The sequence below is a fragment of the Panthera onca genome, chromosome B1 (genome assembly GCF_046562875.1).
Source record: "Panthera onca isolate mPanOnc1 chromosome B1, mPanOnc1 haplotype 2, whole genome shotgun sequence".
NCBI classification, from domain to species: Eukaryota; Metazoa; Chordata; class Mammalia; order Carnivora; family Felidae; genus Panthera; species Panthera onca.
Window position 1 is genome coordinate 100067058 of NC_138342.1, and position 27085 is coordinate 100094142.

Sequence of the window (27085 nt, forward strand, 5' to 3'; positions counted from 1 at the left end):
GTTCACTGTCAACCCATCTAGATATTCCCTCACTTCTATCCATCTAGTCTCTGCTCATACAAGTGTTGTAACTGTATACCACAGTACTTAAAAGCATGAGTCCTGGTTCCTATCTGCATGGATAAGAGTCCCAACCATTTTATTAGCCGAGTGATACTGGGAAAATTACTTAACTTCTCTAAACCTCAGTTACCTAATATGCAACATAGAAAAAATAGTAACTATATAAAATATTGTTGAGAGAATTCAATGACCCAGTACATGGCGTTAATCATAACTAACTATATATAATTGCCTTGCTAAGATTACTCGAGAAAAATCAGGCTCATTAACAAAACAAAGTCAAATACTGAGAAAAATAAAGTAACCATATTTATTTCTAATTCATTAGCCAATTATAATGGCTTAATTTTAGATTTATAATTTCATTAATCGCATACTTACAAAATCTTCTGTAAGTAGCAATAAAAGAAAAAGTTCCCAGGGCATTAATGCCTTACATCCCTATAAAATGTTATGTTTTTACCAAAATCTTATTGTGCCCACACAAGTGTATCATATAGAATTGATAAATGACAATGACATATGACATTTTTATTACAATAGAAAACAGTTTGAGAAAGGCTGGCCTGGAGAACCCATTGTTCAAAATTTAACTCCAACGTCCATTCCTCTGACAGATGTGTTAATATCACCCTCAACAGAGTTGGCTGTCTCTACCTCCATGTCCTCCCTCTACTTTGCAGATAAGACTTAATAACACCATATCACAATTTATGTGTCTGACTATCTTCTATAAGTCACAGGCTCATGAGAAAGAAAGGACCTTAATTTTTCTACAGCGAGTTTCTCCAAGCCCTACAGGGTCTAGAGCTTTCACTCTATAGGTGCTCCATAAATTTTAGAAGGAATGGAAGAAATGCTGTGATGCATCAACTGGAAATCAAATTTAGATATACATGAAGATACGTTAAAGATAAATTTCCCAATTAGTGATATATTTGAAGCATAACCATTAAAGGCCACTTCCTTCCCATTTTTTGCCTAATACTACTTATTTAGTTTTCTGGTAGAAGTAATAAGAAACTCAGAAAACTATTGTTTGACCAAGTTAAAAGACAATGCCAGAAATTCACACATAATTGAGTTATAAGTGTCAAATTTTGAGAAGAGATGCAGATTTTGAAACACTGTGGAAAAAAGACACTGGAGAACAAGATGCTGTGATCACAGAAGCATGTGCAACATTAAAAAGTGTATCAAACCCTGCAGTTGAATAGTTCAGGGACTTTTGAGAAAGTATGTATAAGAATTTTCCAAATCTTCCCTCTTTATCTTTGTGACAAATCAGCACATGTTTTTTGTTAATTTTTGTCTACTTTCTGTGCTTCAAGAAGTTTATTACAGCTAATTATATATGGATTTTACTTGGCATCTATCTAGTAGAAAATAAAGCTCTAATTCAAATGGGGGAGTCCAGTTCTAAAATGTCTTCACTCGGACACATAAAAACGCCTACATTTGGATGTTCTTTCAGTTTCTACTCCCTGTCCACAGAGGGTGAGACTCTCACCTCTGGCCTCTTGTGCATAATACCCTGAGCAATTCAGCTGAACACCCACAGCCCTGGGCTTTCCAAAATTATTCTCTGCTCTCCCCCCACCTTTTGAGGAATACAAGCAATAAATATCATGTCTTGTGTTACAGAGTTACATCTCTTCTAGCACACTGTAAGCAACTTAGAAGTAGAAACAGTAGTCCTGACATGCCTCACAAAACATTTAATAAATCTTTCTTGATTGAAAGAACAAGTAAATAAATGATGAGGTCTCCTTAATATTTAGATAATACCCTGCAAATTGTCAAAAATGTTAGCTCTTTGCCTAATACTGACTTCAGGCAAGCATTTTAGTGCCCTTGTATACAAGGTACCCAAATTTAAGTCTGACTGCTTGTTGCCATAGAGGACCTAAAAAGATGATGAGATAGTATCACTGTCAGAGGTAGATAATCACACATACACCAGGTACACGTGTGCACACACACACGCATACACATTTTGACCTTATTTTGAAAAATTTGTCTTCATCCAAACCTATAAAGCTGCTACAAGGCAGAAAACACAAACTGCAGACACACTCCAATTATATTACAGCAGCTTCTGCTCTTGTACAATGAATTATAATGACCCAGAATCTTTCTGGCAGATGCAGGGGAAACTTTTTCATTAATCTTTTTTTTTTTTTTTAATCAACTATCTATTATTTATAGAAAAGTTTTGAGGAAACAGGGGCACCTAGGTGGCTCAGTCAGTTAAGTGAAGGACTCTTGATTTTGGCTCAGGTCATAATCTCACAGTCGTGGGATTGAGCCCCACGTCAGGCTCCACGTTGCATGGACCTGCTTAAGATTCATTCTCCCTCTCTCTCTCTGCCACTCCCATGCTCTCTCTCTCTCTTTCTCAAAAAAAGTGTTCAAGAAACAGATTAAAGATACATATACAATGGAATCACCAAAGCAAATGTAAAGAACTAGAAATCAGGAAGGTAGTCATGGAAAGAAAAGAATTAAATTTAGAAAATTTACCCTAAGTATCATTGGTATCTTTTTTGGTAGTTGAGGCTAGAAGAAACATTAAGAGTTAGAATGCTTATAAAATCTGACTCTAGGAAACCAGCCAGTGAATCTTTCTACATGTAAGAAATTGATTCATATGCAATAATATCTTCATTTAATGTTCTACACAAGGAAGAAACTGTCTTCTTAGTGTTTGCTCTTAATTTAACCATTAATGAAAAGCTTAGGGCAAGATGTTAAATCATGGTTAAGTGAAAGCATTCCTAGTACAAAAGTAACATACAAAGTTGTACGGGGCAGGTATGGGTCAGGCAATTTGCTGGTGAGTTAACATAATGCGAGGATGTTCTCAGAGACTGCAGAAGGAATCATTCCTTGTGCTGGTAGTCCTCAAATACGGATGATCAGTAGAACAAATTGAGGAGTTAATGAATTAGAATCTCTAGGAGTGGGGCCAGAAATCTGCATTTTAAAAATGTAGCCACCCTTTAACACATGACTCTGTGACTCCTTAGTTGAGGAGTTACTGTGTCCCTTACCCTTGCACAGAGCGGAGCACCATTCTGCTCTGCATGAAGACATGTGCTGGTGGAACAAGGTCTGCTCTGCCAGCAGGCACACGACAGCAACTGCCACCAACATGATGTCCAACAGTGTCACTTTATAGGCAGTTCCCTATCTTTTTAATAAGACAATTCTTTACCTTTTATAAAGATAGTTCTTCTACTTTGTAAGAAGAATGCTACTTACCAACTTTGATATTTGTGAAGTTATTCTGAGTTGCTACATTTAGATATGAATTCTTCTCATTTTTAAACTTCACTGTAAAAGTATACGTTACTCTAACAAAAGAATTGCAAATACAACAAAAAATAGCATGCAAAAGATACAAAAATCCACCGGATGAAAGGAACTGGCCTCTGCTGCATGAGCACTGAGACTGCTGACTGCTCCAGCTGTGGTGAACGAGCAGTCTCAAAGAACATTACAGTTATTACCAACACAGTGGGTTTGCAGTAATGCATCATAAGGAACATCACATTTTGGACACATGCAATGCATGTAGGCAAATTTGCTTTACCTATATTTTTCTTTCAAAGCTGCCTCTAGACCTCTTGTGTACTGCCAGTGTGAACCCATTGTTACAAGACAGTATTATTCCCTTTCAGAAAAAAAGGGGGTTGAGCTGGGATTCTGAACTTCGGTGCTCTAGAAGACATGCCCATATTCTCCTTTCCACTCTACTGTCTTAACTGATACACTGGCTTATGGATATCCATTCATCTTTCCTCTCAGGCACTAGCACATGAATACAATTCCCTGTACTAATATCTGAGAGTAGAAAAACTCATTGGGCCATGTACAGTGATCATAAATCAGGAAATTTACATGGCAGTTCTAGACACCTTACTGGAAGAGAGAACAACAACAAAACACTTTCAAACTGAAATAGAAAATATTTGCTTTTTGTAATGTGGAATAAAATAGGAATTCTCAAGTCTTTCTGTAGTTCAACCAAGATCACTGTTGGTTTCGACTACATGGACCTAACATGTCCAAATCACTTTATGATGTAAAATTTATTTTTAATTTTATGTTAAATTGACATGTATTCTGAGGCTTTTTGAGGGACATCTGCAAGAGTAAATACTCTGAAGATCAGAAAATCCAGGTAAGAATCAGCGTACTAAAACCAAACCACAATGTTTAGACACAAAATTTATGTGGAAGGGTTTCATAAATTCAGTTTTATGGCATTACTATTGCTGTTATTATTGCTATTGTTATTACCAATAGCCATTATATTTTAGAAGTTAATTTCAATTTAACTTTAATAATAAAATTAAAAAATAAGTTTTTAGGAACTAGCTATGCAGGCTAAAGTGATCTGACTCTTGTGCTAAGGTAATAATGATGAACAGTCAGTACCTGTCAATCATTTTGCCTTCTTCAGATTGCTGTTTTTATTACTATGAAAATGGCCAGAGTCATTAGGGCCCGGCTCCCCAAGTGAAGACATGACCAACCTCGCATCTGCTTTTGGCATTCAGCAATGCCCTGTGTGGCATTCACATCTGTCACTGTCAGAGGCCTTGCCCTTGCATGTTTGAAAACCCTAAGGAAGGAGAGGATAATACAGGTATTTTCCCCTTCATATCTGGTAGTTCTGATACTGCTGAAGTATTTTTAAAATAGATCATATAGGGCACCTGGGTGGCTCAGTCAGTTAAGCATCCAACTTCAGCTCAGGTCATGATCTCACAGCTCATGAGTTCAAGCCCTGCGTAGGGCTCTGTGCTGACAGCTCAGAGCCTGGAGCCTGCTTCCAATTCTGTCTCCCTCTCTCTCTGCCCCTCCCCTGCTTGCGCTCTCTCAAAAATAAACGCTAAAAAAAAATTAAAAAATAAAAATAGATCATATAAAGTTCATATAAAAGCCAAAGGGAGGAGCTAAACTGGAAATACTGACAAAATCAGTTACTCAGATGATAACAGTTCTGGAATGTAAACGCTGGGAGCAATCCATGATTTTGGCCATTTTCCTCCTGAGATTTGTAGGGAAGTTTGGAACGCGCCTCTAGCAAACTACATGCTCTAATGAAGGCTGTAATTTCTTTCATAGATGAAACTTCCTGTGTGTGTGTGTGTGTGTGTGTGTGTGTGTGTGTGTGTGTGTGTGTGTTCCTGGTTTTAAAAATTTATTTATTAGCAATTAAAAAAGACTTCTCACCTTTAGCGCTTCCATGCCAGCCTGGATGACAGGAGCAAAGACAGTCTCATTCTCATTAGAGTCTGCAAACATCTCTGGAATCTGGTCCAATAAACTGTAATAAGTGAATGAGTAAAAGGTTTTAAGTGTTAAGCATATTTGTAATAAACTTCAAGAAATAAGGCATTAACATTTCAAGTCTGAACACATACGGTTTTATTTTATGCGGAACACCTATGGGTGACCTTCACAGGTCATCCCTAAGGGAATGATATCTTGATATGTTCTGGAACCAAAATTTATGACTTATTTGTAACATTTACAAAAGCACACTCTTTGTAAATATTTTTTCACTATTTACATATTTGACCTCTTTGACCATTAATTCTTGGAACAGTAGCTATATCTTTAGCTATTACCATCATCATTGAATAGACTCATCAATATGCAGAAAATATTTCCTTTGCATAACTTTTTTAGCAAAGAGAAGGGACTGGTTGAGTGTATAAAAAAAAAAAAACAACTCTTCCTTCTAGATACTGGTGTACATTTAAAATAGAACTAACATAAACGACAGAGTTTTACAATCCATACATTAAAACTCCCTTGCTAATGCCAAAACAACATGTGATTGAATCAAAATAATTCAGAACAGATATCTGATTTTTATCTAAATTATAAAATACTTGATATTTACTTGTGAATCACAGATTGGGATTCTTGATAGTTGACAAGGAAACCATCCAACAGAGGAACAAAGACCTCTCCAACATCAGTCACCACCATCATCTGAGGCTGGGCCAAATTACTCTTTACATTAAAGAAATGCAGCACTTTGTTATATGTGATAAAACCAACTCGGATTGCAGAAGTTTCTTCTTGCTCTTCCCTATGAGAAAAACACAGTGTTTGAAGTTCTTTCATATATTTATGAGACATGTTTCTATCCGAAATTCAGTAAGTATACCTTCTATAAAATAAATGGAAGACATGTTTAAAGTTTTGCTGTTAATGAATGTTTACTGTATATAAACAATACTGAGTCACAGTAGGGGGTGGGGGATATTACAAAAATAAGTAAGCTGATAAAGGAAAAAATTCTCAAAATTCTAGGCAAAAAAAAAAATCAAACAGATATGAAAATACTTATTCTTTAAAATATTTCTTTAAAATATTTATTTCTTTAATATATGTATGCTCAATCCATAGCAATTACAAGATGTGCTTTTTTTTTTTTAATAAACAAGCTAGGCTTATTACATTCTTTATAAACAAAGTTCTCTCAGAAGTCACAACAAGGTCAGAAGAACAAATGGAACATCTGAAGCAAGAGAAAGGCACATTCAGATTACAAACAGGATAGCTATTTTTATCAAGAAAGGACTTGCTCCTTCTGTGTGATTCTTTTCTTACAGATTCTAGAGAATCGCAATAGAAATTGGACTAGATTTTGAGAGCTATATGCCATATAAACATATAATGTAAATATATTTAAAAAGTCACATATATGAATTGATGATATAGTTCTAATTAAGTAAACATTTGTGATGTCTTGGCAAGACAATAAAAGTAATAAAAACCCTAAAACTGTATTCATTTTGAGAGAGGGAGACAGTGCACATGCAAGCACGGGGGTGGGGGGGCGTGGGGGGGTGGGGGGAGAGCAAATCCCAAGCAGGTTCAGTGCTGTCACCACAGAGCCCAATGCTGCTCCATCTCAGGAACTGTGATGTCATGACCTGAGCTGAAATCAATAGTCAGTCGCTTAACAGACTGAGTCACCCAGGCACCCCAAAAAGTAAATTTTTTAAAGAAATCCAAGATAAGGCCTTAATCTTCCTGAAAAGAGTATAAGGCATGAATGTTTATTTAAGTCTACACTTGAATTGAGTGGTCTAAACTCTCTTTAATGTTTACCCAGGTTTCTCTTTGTCTCCCTTCCCCTCCCCCTTCCAACAACACTTCCTGATTTTCATTGGTGTATACAGCAGTGCTCAATGACATGACGGCCACAAAAGATACATGCCGTTTTCTTTGATCCTTAGATATCAGTAAAACTTATTTTGCTTAGGGACAATTTTTTTTTAAAAAAGAACCTAGTATGCTCAGCTCCTAAACTTTGTACATAGCATACTCGAGTATGAGAGAAAGGAAAATAAAGTACACAGATGAAAGTATCTGAAGTTCAAATTGTTGATCCCACTGCAGACTTCCCAATTTCAGCAGAGTACATGATGACAAACTATTGACTTTAAACTCTTTATTTCTTCTCTACTTCCTTTGCTAATTGAAGGTATTTGTTCTTCATTGTGGCCTTCACGAATGGGTGGGCAGTTTAAACAGATCCTCATAATCCGTTCCAAAAGTACTTGGTAAATGTTTATATTATGGACTCTTAGAACATTTTCAGAAATAGTACCTAATCCTTTGTAACTGCACATACACAGACTTATACACACACACACACACACACACCCTTGAATATCCTAAACTGGATGATTTCATGCAACTAACCATTATATGATACTGTACTCATGTTCTCCCTGCCCCCCTATTCATTAGAATTTTACTCTTTAAGACCAAGCACAGATACTCTTCCTCTCTCAAACCTCCCCTGATGCTACCAACCAGAAGTTATTTCCTCTTCTAAATTTCTACAAATCATTCTCACTGGGTTCTTAGTATATAGTACCTGTTAGTTAACATAGCATGAATCCTTGACTATAAATCAATAAAGTCTCAAAGTTTATGCTCCCTGCTCCTGAAGGGTCTAGTATAACGCAAAGAATTAGAGGTTTGCTCAGGATGATTATCGTGAAGGTGAAATGCTGTATTTATTTAGGATGGCAAGTTAGAGCCCAGATTGATAAACTGATTGTATGCATCTTTTCCCAACTCCTGTTTAGTGATGTCGCCTTGCTAGTTTAAAATCAGCATGGCTGGACATATTTTACACCACAGGAATGAGCAAACATTATAGTAAAGGCTTTATTTATTTGAGATCCAGTTTACCAGAGCACCACTGGTTAAGCTCCCATTTCCGAGTAAACCTTTTATTACATAAGGTGATAAATGTCCGGCAAATCCCAAGGGCATTTATTCTCTTTTAATAGTTAAGTTAGAGTCAATTAAGGCAAAAGACACAAAAGAAAAATTACAGAGAAGAGTCTGGATTGCTATTTCCCATTGGATTTGAACATTTTCAAGTGATGGGAAAGGAGTATCCTGGGATTCACAGGGTTCACTTAAAATCTAAATTAACATTTTTAAAAACATCCAATCAGAACATTTCACATTATTGCAAAATATTATAACATGTTTTCATGGGAACATATTTGTTTCAATTTGTTTGAGAAACAAAGAACTATCTTAAAATTTTCTTTTCAGCAGTATAACTGCCTTGTTAAATCATGACCAGAAGAAAATGAAATCTCAGCCTCTCCTTCATATTAATTCTATGCAAATTTTATAAAGGTATATAAGGGATATCACAGAAAACAACATGTGTTTCTTCTTCTGTTTTTCAATTACCACTCCCCTCAACACTTGTCCTTATTATTTTAATGGAATGAATCCGACAGAGCAAAACTGAAGATGTTAGTAACTGGATGAACTAGAATATTCCAAAGTCAAGCATTTTGAACATTTTTGCTACAGGAGCATTAAAAACAACAAGAAAAAACCCGATTGCTTGATCTGAACAACAGATAAGATATTTCAAATCTTTTCTTTCCTATTTCAGAGAAGTCAGACAGAAATGACATCTGGCAAAATCAAAGATGTAAATTCAAAGTTTAATAGTAAAGAATGGGGCCTTTACTTTTCAAAAGATCAGCTAAGAGATGAACATACCTTAGACAATAATCAAGACTTATACTGTGCTTTAAAAACACTATTTGGCATATTACCTGGTTCAAAGAAGTAAATCAAACTGATGGCTATCTTACAATAAAAAGTATAAAATTATGTATCTACAGATCCCAAAATAAACTTTGGGGAAGAAAAAAAGCAACCAGATTTGTTTTAAAATCGTTTTATTGTTTTCTCCTATCTTTTTGCTGAAGCCACAATCTGCTCTCCAATGAGATATAAGTCATAATGACATCTCAGGAAGGAGTGTGATTTCATTAACTCATATCAATAGGTTATACACTTCATATCAGCACTGTGTTGAAAAGGAGCTAGGGGTTGGCAAGGTAACCATGAGAATAGCATTGTCTAACTTAACCAGTTTGAGAGAAGGGAAAGAGAGAGACACCATTTCCAGAAATGATAGTTTTCTTTCATATGAATCAAGCTCCAACTTCAGATTTAGAATTAAAACAGCCCTGTGAGAGAAGTCTATTATAAAGTAAGTCCTATTCAGCAGAAAGTCCACAGTTCTCAAGTATCCGGGAGAATGAAGTAACAGAAACTAGAGTCACAAAGTGTCAGCAGGCATCACATGCCTTTCTTATGCCCCATCTTCAACTTGCTCCCAGCTCATTCTTCATTTTAGAATTCAGTTTGAAATCACCTCAATGTTTTTTAAACATCCCCAACTGCTTTTCCAAACCATCCTTGAGAATATTATGACTTTAGCTTCACAGATACAAACAAAACTACTCCTGGGAGGTCCAGAGTTCATTCATCTGAGCCTCACATGCACCAGTGCAGCAGCCACATGTGGAATGAATATAGAGGAATGGACACCCAAGGACTCAGGGAGCCCTAAGGGCTATGGATAGCCCATCCCTCAAAGCATCCCTTTTCAGAACAGAGATCATTCAGGAGATACGGAGGGGGGGAAGATGCTGAGACTGGTATAGACACTAGGTTTCAGATGATATTTCTTAGACTCTTTTATTTTCTTAAGCATGTCTCCTCTCATAAAGGAAGACTTTCTCCACTCCCAGGTCTCCTTACTGGATGGCAGCTCCCATCTTAAATAACTAGTTTGTATATTATGAAAAATAGCCATGTTTGCTGAAATACCTTTCCACCTTTCCTTTTGTGTACTGCTCCCTGTTGTGGCAAGGAAAGTGATCTACCTTATGCTTTAAGTCATAGGACCTAGAGGCAGTAAAGTGACAAAGGGGTTTGATGGTGTATAATACAGGAAAAAAGGAAATTTGCCTAAAAAGCTACCACGTCTGCCATACGACAATGGTACAGTTTCCTGGCACCCCTTAGAACTCTACCTACCACATGTCACAACTAGCAGTTTCCACTGAAAAACCAGCCCCTTTGAAAGCGGACAGCAGACTTCCAAAGTCTTTCCCAGCACACTGTTGGGATTCTCCTTATAATTAAAATGTACTCAGAATGTTGTTTACCATAGCATTAATTTTTATCAGTTTGTTTCTTTTGCTTTGCACAAAAGATAACTCTGACTTTTTAAGGACTCAATGAGCTGGTGGCTGTTTAATTTAGAAATACTTACCCAATGTCCTCATTAGCAAAAGATATCCACGGGGCATTCAGCACTTGCTTTCTGGCCAATAAATTAATTCAGTAATATTGTGCAAATTAGAAAAATAATGGCAGTTCCCTTACTTTGGAAGTTTTTCCAGCACAGTCTTCAGTTCTTCACATATGAGCTTCACAAGTCCATTCTTGATGTTACTATATGAAACATCAATCATGAAGATAAAGGCTGGTGGGTTGGGAGGCTTATTTTTCTACAGGAAAGCAAACAAATCACATAAATGTAATTAAAAAGTATATACATTGCATAATCAAATTAAAACACTCAAACCCTTGAAGATATCATCAAACTTTTCATTTAATATTTTAGGATATAACATCTGGGGAATTAAATCATTTTTTAGAACACAGTCTCTGATGCTATAAAAAAAGATAAAAGCTGTTTGTTTTCCAGGGTACGACCTGCGACACTGTATTGAATTTGGCAGGATTATGATATCTAACAGTGAAGCTTCATTTTTGTAGCACCCTGAAGACTTTCTCACTACAATTACCCAAGGGTGAGTACAGTCTAGTGACCAGCCTTGCTTACAACCCTCTCCTTCTAAGAAGAGGTGTGTCTGGAAACTTGACAAATTGTGCCCCCAAAGAATACATACAATAATTGGTATTTGTCTTGAAACTAGTAGAATTTCATTAACTGGATCATGCCATTTTCAAATCTCTTCCTTTGTAAGCTCTCTCAGTTTTAAGGATATGAAATTGTATACTAAAATATAATTGTATACTTTAAAATTGTACTATATTACCAAATATTTACCTATTCTTTACATATTTATGTTAAAAATAGAATATTGGGCCTTTTCTCTATCTGTTTCAAACAATCACTACAACATAAAGCAGCTGCTATATAAATGTTTGATAGTTGTTGGTCCCTTTACTGGCTGGTGTTCAAAGAGCTCTTAGGAAGCGATTATTCAGTTAGGTCTTACAAAATATTTAGAAAACAGCCTCAGGCAAATTTAGTGACTAAAAAAAAAAGAGTTAAGGTTAATTCAATTTTTAACTTTATGATAAATGACAAAAAATGTTCCAAAGTAAAATTCTTTTAACTATTATAATTATAAAATTAGATGATGATGTCTCCAATTCATCTACTGGTTCATTCTCTAGCCACTACAAGCTTAGAGGTAACAGCCTTCTAATAAAAGTCTACCATTTAAAATAAGAAAAGAAGTGCAGGACTTAAAAATCATCAACACAGAAGCTTCATTGTTTTGCCACATTCAAAATCAGGCCAACAAAGAAATGAAAGAACTCTACTGCTGTCTATCTGAGCAACTTTTTTGCAAATCATTCCTGATTCCCACCTAATCTAACTTATAACACAGAGTTACATTAATTTAAATCAAATAAAAATCACTCTCATTTCTATTAATTAAACCAAAGCCTCTTTGTGACCAACGCAAATGTGTGTTACCATTCTGTGATCTCTTAAGTTCAGCATTACTAGTTCCCCACTGAACAGTTTCCATAAATCTATGGAGTCCTTCACTGTAACTTGTTTTCTACATATGTGAAACTAATTCATCATTCCTCTAAATGATATTCTCTTCCAACATCTCTATCAATAACATCACTACACATCAATTCAAAGGCTTAAAAACATAAAATTAGATTTAACTATTCCTTTTCTTTCAACCACTGAGTCCCTTTGACTATTCTTTCAAAATGCTTCTTTTACATGTTTTACCCAGTCCTTACTCTTAACCATCCAGAAGCTTGTCATCTCATGCCTAGAAAACTCTAATGACTTCATTATTGGTTGTCTTTTTAATCAATTACTCCTTTTAATCCAGCTTGTTTTGTACAGTCAAGCCTAACAGGTATGAACTTTATAAAACCCTGGTTTTCCATGATACTTTACCAAAACCGCTCTGTTAAGGGTCACAGACCTCTTGACTGCAAACGAATGACTTTAAGTAAAATCCAGCTCTCATCCCTAACTCTCTTTTATCTATCCAATTTTAGGCATCACGGACCATTTTCACTTTTTTAGCTATCACAGCGCTGTGGTGTCATTTCCTCTCCCACTTTTCTGACTGCTTTTTCATTTTCTTATCTTCCTCAAATGATATCTTCTCTTTTGTTACCACCTGCTTTATCACAGAAATCTCTGTGCACCTCTTTTAACTAGCACCTCTATATAGGCAACTCCTCAAATTCTTTCTTATCATGGTCTCCTTTCTGAGCTCCAGACCAGCACTCCATTTAACTATAGCACACCTCCACATAAAGATCCTGTCAGCATCTTCATTCAGAATTTTGTAAGTAAGACAACATTTATCCCATCATATTCTTTACAGAAAGCATGATCCTCAAAAGTAATCTGTGTTTCAAATCTCATTTTCTCTGTGGAATTGTCCACCTTCCTTACCATCCGTAACCAGTTAATTGTGAAGCTTTTCTGGTTCCAGTACCCAAATTTAGACCCTCATTTACTGTTTTTAAAATTATTTCTCTTTTTTATAGGAAACTTTTTAAAAGATCTTATGTATGTATGTATGTATGTATGTATGTATCTTTGAGAGAGATAAGAGTGAGCACGCGCATGTGAGCTCAAGCGAGTGGGGAAGGAGCAGAGGGGGAGGGGGGGGGAGAGAGAGAGAGAGAGAGAGAGAGAGAGAGAGAGAGATCTTGAGCAGGCTCCACCTCTAGCATGGACCCTGACTTAGGACTCAATCTCACCACCATGGGATCCTGACCTGAGCCAAAATCAAGAGTCAGATGCTCAACTGACTGAGCCGCCCTGGTGCCCCCCAATTGGATTCTTATTGTGGTAAAATATACATAAAATTTGCCACCTTTACTATTTTTAAGTGTACAGTTCAGTGGTATTAAGTACATTCACACTGCTGTGCAACCTTCACCACCATCCATCCCCAGAACTTTTTTATGTTGTAAGACTGAAACTCTATGATCATTAAACAATGACTTACATTCCCTGGTCTCTCCAGACCCTGGCAACCACCATTCTACACTTCTACATTCTTGTCTCTATGAATCTGACTACTCTAGGTGCTTCATATAAGTAACAAGTAAAATCATAGTATTTGTCTTTCATGTGACTGGCTTATTTCATTTAGCATAATGTCCTTAAAAGTTCATCCATGTTTTTAGCATGTGTCTACATTTCTTTCCTTTTAAGGCTGAATAATATTCCACATATGTATATACCACATTTTGTTTATCCATTTATCCGTGTATAGACTCATGGACTCCTACTCCTTTTGGCTATTATGAATAATGCCACTATGAACATGGGTGTGGAAATATCTCTTTGAGACTCTGTTTTCAATTATTTTGGGTATATTCTATTTTTAACTTTTTGAGGAACTGCTATACTCCTTTTATTTTCTCCTGCATGGACCACTGCATTAATTTTCCAATATCCTTCTGTCTCCAATCTCTTTCCTCTCATTATACAAACTGCTGTCAGAATAAATGGTCCAAAAGACAATACAGATCACAGTACCACTGCCTCTGAGGACAGGATGTTTACTGAGTCCTCAGAGTCAAGCACAGAGCATGGCACAGAAGAGTGCTCAGTACTGCCAAATGAATGAATAAATGTATGGATGAAAGGATTAAGGAAACAACTTCCTCTTTACCTTTAAGGATCCTCATGACTTACTGAATTAACATAAATTTCTCTATGGCCTGGCATTTAAGACTCCCTATAATACCCATTTAACCAACATGTATAAAAACCAGAAGATCACAGCTATGATGCCAAACCCAGTGGAATATAAAAAGTTAGTCTGTATCTCAAAACAACTTCCCAGCTTTACTTCCCATTATTTCTCAATACACATTCCTTCAACTAATTTAAGTGTTTGCCATTTTCAAAACATTTCCTATCCAGAAGTCACAGTCTAATGGGTCTGGGCCAAGAATTTGGCCAGAAAAGTATTTTATTTGGCATAGTGTTTTAAAAAATATTCGAATATGAATGTGTTTTGGGGGAAAGGGAACATACTCTCCAATTATCCTAGTCCCCATACTAACTCCACGTCACTCATTTACAATACCGGCCTTGCCCCTGAAGAAAGTGGAGTAAATGGCAAGTCCTCTGCTTCTACTGACTATTTAGTTTTCTCTTTCATTTCCACATGTCCAGACTCTGCTCCTGGTATAACCAGCTCCAATATCACTTATCCCTGATCCTCCAAATCATACATTATCTCTTGTCTGTTTTGTTATGGCACTGTAATTATTTGACTCTTACAGCATTTATCATATTTGGATTTATATCATAATTATACACTTACCAGGTCTATATATGGGAAATATCTTGAAATCAGGTTCATTATCTTGCTAGCTTTGGTATCCCTCATAGCACATAACCAAGTGTTTTGGACATGTTAGGTATTCGTTAAATGTCACAATGAATTAAAATTAAGTGGAGGGGTACCTGGACGGCTCAGTCCATTAAGCATCCAACTCGTGATGATTTAGGCTCAGGTCATGATCTTGCAGCTCATGAGTTTGGGCTCCATGCTGATAGCATGCTATCAGCCTGCTTGGGATTCTCTCTCTCCCTCTTTCTCTACCCCTCTCCCTCCTTCCCTCCCCTCCCCCTTTCTCATTCTCTCTCAAAATAAATAAACTTTTAAAAATAAAATAAAATAATAAAATTAGGTGGAGAGATGATATCTTTATTTAGAAAAGAAAAAGGCTGGCTTGGAATGGGGTTTTATATTTCAGGTACAGTTTGTATGTAGATATATTCTGTAAAATTTTATATGAAAAACTTAAGCAACAGAGCTGGGATCTTTTCTTCCAGGGGAGCACCATGGTGATTTTCTAAATAATTGCTTACAGATCCACCCTATACTGATAAAGAATAAGGACATGCCAACACAGTTTTCAGTCTGGCTCCAGCATTTTCTATGTGTGTGATTTGAGTATGGCACGTAAGAGCTCTAGGCCTCAGGTTCCCCATGTAATGGTGGTACTTGCCACATGGGGTCACTTGAGAACTAAACGAAACAACACATAAAAAGCACTTAGCACAAAGCATCACAAATAGTAAATATTCAATCAATGCTAATTTTATTATATAAAATTGGTATCAAGATAAAATAAAATTAATACGGAAAAAATGTAATTTTGTAATTCTCCTTTAAGTTTGTAGTTAAAAATTAGATGGCAAAATTAAATAAAACCTTTTTCATTGTCCAAATCCCTAAAGCAACTAATTATTATACATTATTTACATTTTTAATTATAATTAAATTTGAAGATACTTACACCATCTTTTATTTTAAACCTTATTTGGAATAATAAAAGGTAAATTAAGCTTACAAAAAAATTCTTCAAAATGTATATAGATATTTTTTATTTGGTTCCTTGCCTGCTGGGTGAAATTTCCCATCAATTAGACATCTGGAACGTTTCCAGATAACAGAGTTTGAAGATACTGAGACTTTTGTTCCCAGAAATAGATTTGACTCTCTGCCTGAGTTTCTACTAAAAAAGCATAAAATCAAGATAATATAGCCTTTTTGGCAGAGAACTAGTAACTGAGAGCATAGTTATTTTTATACCATGGTTGCAAAGATCAATCAATAAATTTTCCATATCACTAGTTATAATGGTTTTATTACATTTAATTAGAATGCAAGTATTTATGGTCTACTTAATCATTCACCTTCAGTCAATAGCAGTAAAGAACAACAGTAGTTGGTACTTTAGGATTTTTTTGGTCTGTTATAAAGCATGTATACCAATAATGTTCTTGTGTTTCTCAAAATATGTTCAAAGGTTACATTTTGAATTAATAAAGTATTAACTCTTCTTTAATAACTCGTTATAGGTAATGTAGTGAAAAAATCATACAAAACACTAAAATACATGCAAAGTTATATGAACTGAAAAACATGTAAATCCAATCAGTTCAAAACACTTCTATTTAGGAAAAATGTTCTTTGCAACTTATACTCAATATGTGGACTAGGCGTGTAGTAAACACCTGATAGAATCCTGTGGGTCGGAGGCTGTTTTCTGAGAACTGGGCATCAGTAAACATTGATATTTGGAAGGGAAGTAAGAAAAAAAGTCAGGATGACTCTTTCTTCAGGTCTACCTACATATGGTACTTCAGATATAAGCCGAAATCTGAACTGATTGATACCCAAGAAAATATTTCCAAATCACTGAAGAATTTTAAAGGCCTGCAAGTTACCCATAATGATGTCACTTTCACTGTGACATTGGAAAAGGGAAATAGCCAGTCCTAGGAATAGTAACAGACCTGCAAATTCATTCATTCGTTCATTCATTCACTCCACATAATCTGATCAACTGTCTTTCCTGCACTAGACACTGTGGTAGATGCCATAAAGACAAGATTCTTGTCACCAAGGATATTGAAATCTATGAAGAGGGAAAACATTTAAGAAGATTTAAATTTCATGGAGATAACTGCAAAAACAAACATATGAACCAAATTCTATGGGGAAGAAAAAAAATAGAAGACTTAGTAAATAACTACCATAGTGAAATCAAATAAAGTTGTACATGTGCACACATGCACACACACTCACATAAAATAAAATTTCACCTGGGTATTACACAAAGAGTAGGAGTTTGCTATGTGGAGTATATATAGATGTAATAGGAGGATGCAAAGATAGTCTGGTCAAAACAATCTTGTCTAAAAGCATGGGGATGTAAAAAGGAGTGATGAGTTCAGAGTACGTGGTGAGTGTTTTATACAACTGAAGAGATAGCTGAGGTGGGAGTATGGAGTCCAACAGTTAATGTTTTCTTATAAGGAAAGCTAAATTTTTGAATTTAATTTTTTAGATTAAGGACGTGAGGAGGAGTCTCATGCATACATCATAAAGGAAAGAAACCAGAAGCCAGAATCCCAGGCTCTCAGATAGTCCAAGGAAGATTCTAAGAGCCTTAAATCATTGTGGTGACAACTAGCGTGCAGAAAGGCAGTAAAGAAACCTGTCATTGTCCTATTGGCCATATTGATTGAGCTTCTGCCCTGAAAGGGAGAATTTTCTGAGAGTATTGACAAAACAAAAAAAGCAGAGGCACTATATGGAACTGTTGCTTTAAGAACCCAGATTACATTATCTGATAGGGATACAACAATTAAATTACTGTTTTCTATTTCTGACACCACTTTTTAGTTTTTAAAAATAATCACTGCACTGAGCAGTTTGGCAATTTAATCATGTCAACAGCCTAGAAGCCTTGATCTGCATCTGAGGCATTTCTACATCCCCATGACACCACCAAAATCTTTGGTTGTGAATCAAGAGTCAGTTCTTTACATATGAAAGTTATTCACTTGAATTTGACATCAACATATAAACACTTGAAGTCCTGGGAACACTTACTCTGCAGTAATCCAAAGTAGCAACATATTCATAAGATCCTAGAGATAGTTCCGGCTTCTCATAGTGGTCCAGTCTTCTCCCGATGTGGTCCAGATGTTGGAAATAGAATGGTGGAACTAATAAAAACAAAATAAGAGAGGAAATCTTTTGTTTTCATAACACAGACAACTTAATAAGTTCTCAAAATTTATTATGGGAGGAAAAGAATTAGTTGAGGAAAAAAGAGTATTTTAAAGCTAGAATGTAGTATATTCTAAATATCCACTATTTAAAAAGCATGTGTTGGAAAGTACAAAGGTTTTCTAAAAAATCCTCTTGCAAGTTACTGATGACACATAACATTTATGATCTGGACCACTGTGAAGAAACAGGGGGTGTTTTTTAGTTGTCACAAAGAAAATTTAACTACCCCTATTTAATTACCTCTTTTAAAAGGAATTCTGGCTTTTCTAACTATTTAAATTTTCAATACACCTAACAGAAATATACATTGGTTATTTGGACTGTACTATTAACTACAATATTTATTATCCTTTAATTAATAGACGTCTTCAGCCATGGAAAGTTTGCATGGTAATCTTTTAATGTTTGGGCTTCAGAGTAGAGAGGATTACTGTATTAGGGAAAGACTATACCACTAAGACCTCAGCTGAGGAACTCTTAATTTGATTCAAATGTCTAAGAAGGTTAGTTCTGGCAAAGACCTGGAAGTCATCCAACAGCACAGGAACACTTATGAGTCACACACTGAACACTTGGACAAATATGGCCTGGTATCTCTGTGAAAACAAACTCCTGTTGCCTTGAGATTAATAGGGCTGGCTATTAAACCACTGACAATAGAAGTATTTAGAATAACCAGCAATACTCTGGCTTTAAGCGTTTCATAAAGAACAACATTTTCATTTGCAAAACCACAGAAGTAATATGTTTTCTGTTAAAATGAACAACTCAGTCTACTTTATTTTTAGTTGTGAACTAACACTTACAAGACCATTTTCGCAGTTTGGACTTAAAAATAATCACCAAGATTTTTCTATTTTCCTACTATATCGTGGCCATTTCTTTTAAGCAAGTTTTATAACATTCTTATGTACATATGGATCTCTGAATTTGGAAAATTCAATGTTTTGAAAAGATGAGGGAAGTGGGAAACTAACAGTCTCAGCTGAGATAAGTAAACTATGAGGGCCTAATCCTGCTATTTTGTTACTTTTAGTTGAGGTAGATGATGTTGGCTATTTACGATTATGGTGTGATAAATTCTACATAGTGTAACCTATAGTTAAGTTTCATTCACACATCTACATGTAACGCATGAAATTTTTCCTTTTAAAATGAATTTCACATTCATTAGCATTTAATATTATCTGTTGTGTTTATAAGACAAAATTCAAGTCACACTGTAAATTATGCACTACAGTTGTCTCCTGCATGCCTTTTGACCCTACATGCTTCCCACTGTGTCATCTCTGGACACTTTGAAGAGAAATAGAGTGAAACCATGTGATCAAGCTTGCCGGGTTCTTTCTAACTTCCATAAACCTCTGTCTTCTTTAGACCTAAATGAAGAATGCAGGTGTCAGTGTAAATCTATGGGAGTCTGGCTCCTCTTAGGGACAAATGTTTGAGCCTAGTATGAATAACCCTATAGGAAAATGAACATAGCAGCCTCCTAGGAGCGAATACCCAAGGAAAGAGAATTCATTACGGGGAGATACAAGAATTCTGAGTGGTTTTTCTACCAGGAAGTGGCTGTGCTCTGAGCTGACACTTTGGGTGTGAGGCCAGGGTGTTACACCAAACTGAGGATCTTGGATCTAGAAGCCACATAGATTTCTGATCACCTTTCTAAGAAAGTTGAGGGCTTGGATAAAGACACAGAGGTGTGGGTGATTTTGGGGGAGGCATTTATACAAATGCTGCAGGAGAGGTCTCTGCCTTCTCATCACTCTTCCCCAAAAAACTAAAGTATAGGGAAATGAATTGTCACAGGGCTCCTGAAATCCAGGTCCCAACATTAAGTAGTAGCCAATGACTTGGTTGCAGATTTCATCCAAGATGAAACAAGGAATAAATTCTTCCCTAGAAAGAGAAGTAAGGGTGGAGAACCAAAAGAATCTGGCCTCACAGGGAGACCCAACTTGCACTGAGTGGATGCCACAGTTATAGCAAGGAGAGAGACATCCCAAGAGGATGGCAGTTTTTGAGATGAGGCTAGAAACCAATGCTTCCACTCCATAGCAAGGCATTTTTAAGAACTGACCAAAGGTTTTGTGAGACTCACAGTGCCACTTTCTAGCCCTGTAAGTAGGACAAAACCATGGGCTGTAATAAGGGGGCAGGGAAACAAGGAGCTCTCCCACCAGAAAACACTCACGGAGCTGAGGTGCCATGAATGCAATGACCTAGGCAGAAAGTTGTGCCTTAGCTCACTCATCAGTAGGGAGTAGCCAGCAGCCACAGGACACATGGCTCCTGGGCAGATAGGGTACTATACATTCTTCAGATTTAATGATCTGCAGGGAAGCATGTCTACAAAGACAAGGAACAAAGGAAAACATGTAGAAAGTTCATGCTCTCATAATCATTACATGGTTCTAGAAAAACTCTAGAAACGTAAATGAATGTGGGAATGTTTCAGGCTGAGTATGTGCTTTACTTAACACAAAAAAACTAAAAAAAAAATAGACACATTATGAATATAATAAATGCTAAGTTGCTTTTACCAAGTTTGTGGGGTTTTTTTTCCAACATCAGTTAGTTCATACTGGAATGAAACTGAAAATACAAAGAATCTGGAAAAGCCCTTCATAATAATGTTTTTTTTTTTCCTTGTTAAACAATGCAACATTCATACTGAAGGGGAAAAAAAAATCTATACACATATTAAAGCCCTTAGTTATACCAGAGTTTTCCTAAATACTGATGAGCTCACATTCAGGAATAATTCAGAGGAATAAAGAGAAAAAAATCTCTCCAACTTATCGTCCATAAATACAGATAAAATAAAAGTTCTTTATAATTTCCATGGAAGGAAACCAATCAGAACGTGCTCTATGCCCCTCCCAGACTCATATAAGTGCATTCATTTGCACCTGCAGTTTCCCACATAAAGTTTCTGTGTTTCTCATTTTTATAAGAAACATTTCAGAAGTGGGTAAGTCCTTTTATTTCCTAATCCCCTTCCACAGAGGCTCAGTTAGAGGCAAAATAAAATTTTACCTCTCATGCTTATAGATGATAAAACTGAGAGACTTTTTCTTTCACAATGCCTCTGAGTTATTCTTGAATGTGAGCTCACCAGTAGTTAGGAAAAGCTCAGGTGTAATTAAAAGCTTTAATATATATATTTTCCCCTAAACTAAGAAGTATAATATATTTCAATTAATGAAGAGCTTTTACTAAGAGCATTTATTGGCATCACTTACCATCATTCACACAGTTGCAAAATCCACACTGATACCTCCTTCCTCCTTCAATGAACTGCATAAAGGGGCACATGTAGGCTTTGCACCTGTTGCATCTGACTGGTCCATTCTCTCCATGATTTACCAAGTAAAGGGGAGTCTAGAAGAAGTGAAATGAAGAGACAGGTGGGTATAGGACTTCAAGGTACTTCAGAATGCTATGCAATAACTGTAATTCGAAAAGTCTTCCAAGGGATTCATTAAGGAACTCTTAACTCTTAGTGTTTGCCAGGAAGGTAAAGATGCCTCTCTTGATACCTTCTGAATTCAAGGCCATACCCAAACAAAAATTAATTTGTATTTTTATCTCACTAATAAGGACACATGTATGTTTGTGTATTTATGTATATGTGTGTATATATATTTATCTGTAAGTGTGTGAAGACAGAGAAAAAATACAATGATGGCAATAATATTTAATAAAGCATATGTTAAAAATGTCCTGGACACCTTGTATCACATATTTTGCAAGGTTTGTTCATTGATTATAAATAAGGCAGCGAATTGGGTCTGATTTTAAAAGCATTCGTTTGTATACAGGTCTAGTTTGTCTAGATAGTTCCATCAAAGAATACAAAATGTTTCTTCAAAAATGCAACTATCTGAATAAATATGCAATAATATTCACTTATTTAGGCAAGGACGCTGATTCTGCCTTTTCTGCTTCTTTATCCCATGACAAAATTACTTTCAGTGTCATTGGTCATGCGTTGCCAGAACTGGAAAAATAAATATTTCCACTGCTCTTCCTATAAACATGCATAAAAACCATTACACAGCTTGAACGTGGAAAAACTCAGCATTAGAGTCTGCCTTGTTTTTCAGCCCTTCTGGCTTTCAGAATAAAACCACAAAGATTCTTCTTGTTTTTATAAATCTCCTTTAAAGATAACATTTCTAGAAAAGCTTGAAAATTACAGGGTTTGGCATGTTAACTATGTTTTTCTTTAAAGAAAAAGATGTAGCAGACTGCTTTTTAATGGAGACCTGAGGAGGAGGAAGAAGGTGGCGGATGAGGCTGGGTCATAAGGCCATTTTCTACTCAACTTACAAAACTGAGATTTATTGTTTGTCCCTGTCCAGATGTTCAGTGTGAAAACTAATCTACTGCTGAGGTTTGAGAAATGAGTTGTGAGGTTTCATAGCAGAAAACAATAACACAACACATAGCAGAAAACAATAACAACAACCACAGGTTTAGTATAATACATGAAAGAATCAGGGAAAGGATAAAAAAAAAAAAAATTCAGGATCACTTCCCATTACCTCTGCATTGGCCTCTGCCCCTCCTCTTGCCTCAAGGAAGCCAGAAAATGGATTGGATTTTCTTATATGGGGTCTCTTCTGATCCACACCATGGGCATAGCTCTCGTGCCCCACTGGTAGGATTGTGACAAGGATTAAATGATGGATACATGTGCAGTACAGAGCATTGTGCCTGGCACAAAATTGTTGGACAAAAGGTAACTGGTGTTGTCGTATCTATACAGAACAACCTTTCCTCTGTCAAAATCACTCAGTTCAGAAGAGACTGTGTTTAATGAGAGAATTATAGTTTGATAAGTTTAAGATAGGTTTGAGTTTCTAAAGGCATTTGTTTATATAAACATGTTAATTAGCTAACTTGTTACTGTAAACTGCCACTGTTAAAATGATCTAGAAGAGAGGGAACCTACCTTCCAGGATATTCTGATACAGGCTAATGGCTAAAGTTGAGAGCCATGGAAGATTTTAAAAACCCTCCCCAGGAATTTGACTTAAATGCATACATATTCAAATATTGACACATACAATACTTTTTAATATACACTGTGTTTGAGAGGCAAAAACTGACAAATGTTTGTCCTCTTTAGCTGGCAATGATAACTAATCTGAGGGAACAAAAGGAAAGCAAGCAGAAAGATACAGGACCCAACCAGAAATTGTCAGGACAGTGAATGGAGGATTAGAATAAGAAGTGAAAGATAACAAAAATGCAATAACAACATAGCTATTTCTGGATCAAAACTATCAAGCATGATTTTGTTGCTGTTCTTCTCTACAGCTGCAACCTCTGAGATCAGAAGATGTTTTCAAGAATTAAACCAGGGAGAAAGTCTGCAATTTGCCTGCACTCCAGCCAACTTTACTTCTCTCATCCTTTTATTTTGAGAGTTCAAAGACTATAATCAATTCCCTGAGAGACTTTAGAAATATGATGCCATTATTTGCCAGACAAAGCAGAGGTAACAGGAGGAAAATTAACCATATTTTTACTGATATGATTTACCCAAAGACAGGCCCAGCCTAAAATTACTGTGAAACTGTCGGCAGCTAACACCTTAGCATTCCAGTCCTGGCAGATTCAAACTTGCAGAACCAAAAAGTAATGTCTAGTAATAAACTGGAGTCGAGTAGTGACTGTATCTAGGCTGTTAAATACATTTACATTTTTTTTTTTCTATTTTCACTCTTTGGAAACTAGATGATGGATAGGTAAGTAAGGTCTTCAGACAATTGAGGTGACAGTAAAGAATGTTAAAAGCTTTTTAACTGTTTACATTTTCATTGGGGGCAACAGAACAAAGTTTCTAAGTTACACTGCCTTGTTTCATCTCTCTCAGGCCATGTTGAAAACTATCAGAGATTTTCTTTGCTCTCTCCAGATGTCCGCTTATCTGTTGTACAGTAGTCTGTGTGAGTTCATAAATAGCTAATCTCACTTTTCTTCTCAGTTCAACTTTAGTGTATATGGCTTTAAAAAAAAAAATCTAATTAGTTTCCCAAAAAATCTCTAAGTGTTTTTTCCTTATCAAGAACATTATATCATATTTACTTTAAACTTATTTCCAGATTTTATAATTTTGTTTATAAATGGGCTTTAATCTTTTGGCTTCTAGTATATTTCTGCCTGTTCTTTCTTTTCTGTTCTCCTCTTTAATAGAAAAAGTATTGTTGGTTCTGATCCTGTGTGGCATGAACTTATACAACATGAAAGTGATGGGGAAGCTGAGTTAGGAAGAGGAAGAATAACATTTGAATCTTTTGCTTGTAGTTTTGGATTACCAGGGCTATGCCAAATATTTTACTGATACTAATTTTAATTAGGATGCTTTAATTGAATAAAATGTCTCTCTTTTTTTTTTGTGCATGTATAATACCATGCTCAATTCTGGGCCACAAGAAAGTATATAACTCACTGAGAAATAAGGTTGAGTGTTAAAATGATGTGACTTAAAAGCAAAGCAAACAAAAAACCTTGGGGTTATTTTTCCAAGTAAAAGGAATAGATAATAAGATGTATCAATCAATAACTCCTTGGTACTACTACTACAATTTAAAATGTTTTCTCATATTAATATATTATCAGTTTTCCCAATATTCCTGTCATTCTCTCAGGTAACTGTAACATTTGTACAGTAGGGGCTGGGTATATGATGTGCCTTGGTGGGGTAGTCAGTCGATCAGGATAGAAAATACACGAAACAAACAAGCATGTAAATATGCAATTAAAAGAGCAAAGTAGGATTAGAATAGTTGAGAAATAGTCATTAGTAAGAATTGTCTTTAGCTTAAAAAGCAATGTTAAACTATTTGAATCGCATCCCCAAAGAAAAATACTCAAGAAAAATGAAGTACAATGTAGAAAGATCCCACATGAAGAATTCTTATAATTTGTAGCCTATGTCCTTTGTTTTGGTATCTCTATAACTAAGAAAAGTCTGAATACACAAGTCCTGCTGTGTAGTCTCTCTTTTAGGCAAGTAATGAATACCAGAAAGCACCTAAATATTAAAAGCTTATAACCAAACCTGGAAAGCTAAGGAAAATATGAAGGTGTTTTTATAGCACAGATCCAGTAGATGGCACTGTGCAACTAAAAATTAAAACAAAACTACATAATTTACCCGGTAGGTAATAAAATACTCAAAATAATTATGCTACATTCATTTAATGTAGCTCTAATAACATTAAACTTCTGTCAGCTATTACTGTCACAAAATTAAGAAACTTATACTTCTCTTGAAAGAAAAATTAATGGTTAAAAATATTGAGGGAAACAAAATTAAACAACATGAAATACAGGTTACTTTAAATATAAATTATATAGAAATTATAGAATCTGCCTAAATTACTGAAGATAATAGTCCAGAAAAATTTACGTTACGTTTCTAATCCCCTGCCAACTTTTCCTTGACTCCATGTGGGGAAACAGGCAGCCCCAAAGCACAGCGAGCAACCTGAAGACAGCCCAGCCCGGGAAGAGAAGGGCATGAGGAAGCTGATGCTCCTGCTGCCAGCGTCTACCTCCTGCTTGCCACATTAGCATTCCAAGCACAAAATAACAAAGCAAAGTCAGAGAAGCTTGCATCACGGTGCTCAGGAGCACACTGTGATGAAGAAATTATTTTCTAAAGCAAACATCTATTTCCTGCTGGAACATCAAACCATAGGCAGTGATGTGCGTGAAGGGAGGGGTAGGGCAGAGAGGCCAAATCGGAGATTTCAGGAACACCCTGCTGTAGGAAGGTTACACTTGCCCATATCCAGGATATGGCTGGGCAAAAACTGTCTCACATTGCCCCACTACCTGCCTCCTTATTTTTCAGCACCAGAGTTCTAAATAAGAGTCCTGGAAGTTCTAATCACGCACACACAAATTCTGTAACAACCTACCCTCCCTCTGTCTTTTAATACTTGTTTACTAATTGTGAAAAAATACATATTTTCCATTTTCAACATACATTTCTCTTTCCTTTTTTCTCCCTTTATTTCCTTCAATAGAAGTATCAAAAGAGGGGCGCCTGGGTGGAGCTATTGATTAAGCATCTGACTCTTGATCTCAGCTCAGGTCATGATCTCACAATTCGTGAGTTTGAGCCCTTCATCAGGCTCTGTGCTGATGGTACAGAGCCTGCTTGGGATTCTGTCTCACTTCTCTGCCCCTCTCCCATTTGTTCTATCCCCTCTCTCTCTCTCTCTCTCAAAATAAATAAATAAGCTTAAAAACATTTTTTAAAGTATCAAAGAAAGTAATCAGTCTCCTTCCTGGACTCTACCGTCGTCTTCACATGACCAATAGTCTACTTTACTTAGTGCCTGAAAGAAATACCTTAACAGAGAACAGAAGAGAACAGAAAAGAAAGAGCAGGCAGAAATATACTAGAAGCTAAAAGATTAAAGCCCATTTATAAACAAAATTATAAAATCTGGTAATGGGAGATAATTGTTTTTGCTTATAGTGGGCCCTAAATCAGATCAAAAGTTTTATTTTTTTTAAGTGTATTTATTCTGAGAGAGAGAGAGATGGTGAGCAAGAGAGGGGCAGAGAGAAAGAGAGAGAGAGAGAGACAGAGAAACAGAGAGATTGAGAGAGAGAGAATCCTAAACAGGCTCTGCACTGTCAGTGCAGAGTCTAATGCGGGGCTCACATTCATGAGCCATGAGATCCAGACCCAAGCTGAAACCAAGAGTCAGACGCTTAACCACTTAACCGACTGAGCCATCCAGGCGCCCCTCAGATCA

At 36.1% G+C, this 27085-nt stretch overlaps 1 protein-coding gene across 5 annotated transcripts in view; it reads right to left on the reverse strand.

Moving 5' to 3' along the window:
• The window catches only part of SEC24D (SEC24 homolog D, COPII component), a 108246-nt gene that overhangs the window by 24044 nt on the left and 57117 nt on the right, over positions 1–27085 (reverse strand). For all 5 annotated transcript variants that reach the window (XM_060654294.3, XM_060654296.3, XM_060654297.3 and 2 more), the window contains exons 9-13: positions 21542–21680; positions 18111–18226; positions 10822–10946; positions 5984–6175; positions 5308–5401 (exon numbers count right to left, since the gene is read on the reverse strand). In XM_060654294.3, the coding sequence (XP_060510277.3) occupies positions 5308–5401; positions 5984–6175; positions 10822–10946; positions 18111–18226; positions 21542–21680 (666 nt within the window). The remainder of the gene's footprint in view (positions 1–5307; positions 5402–5983; positions 6176–10821; positions 10947–18110; positions 18227–21541; positions 21681–27085) is intronic.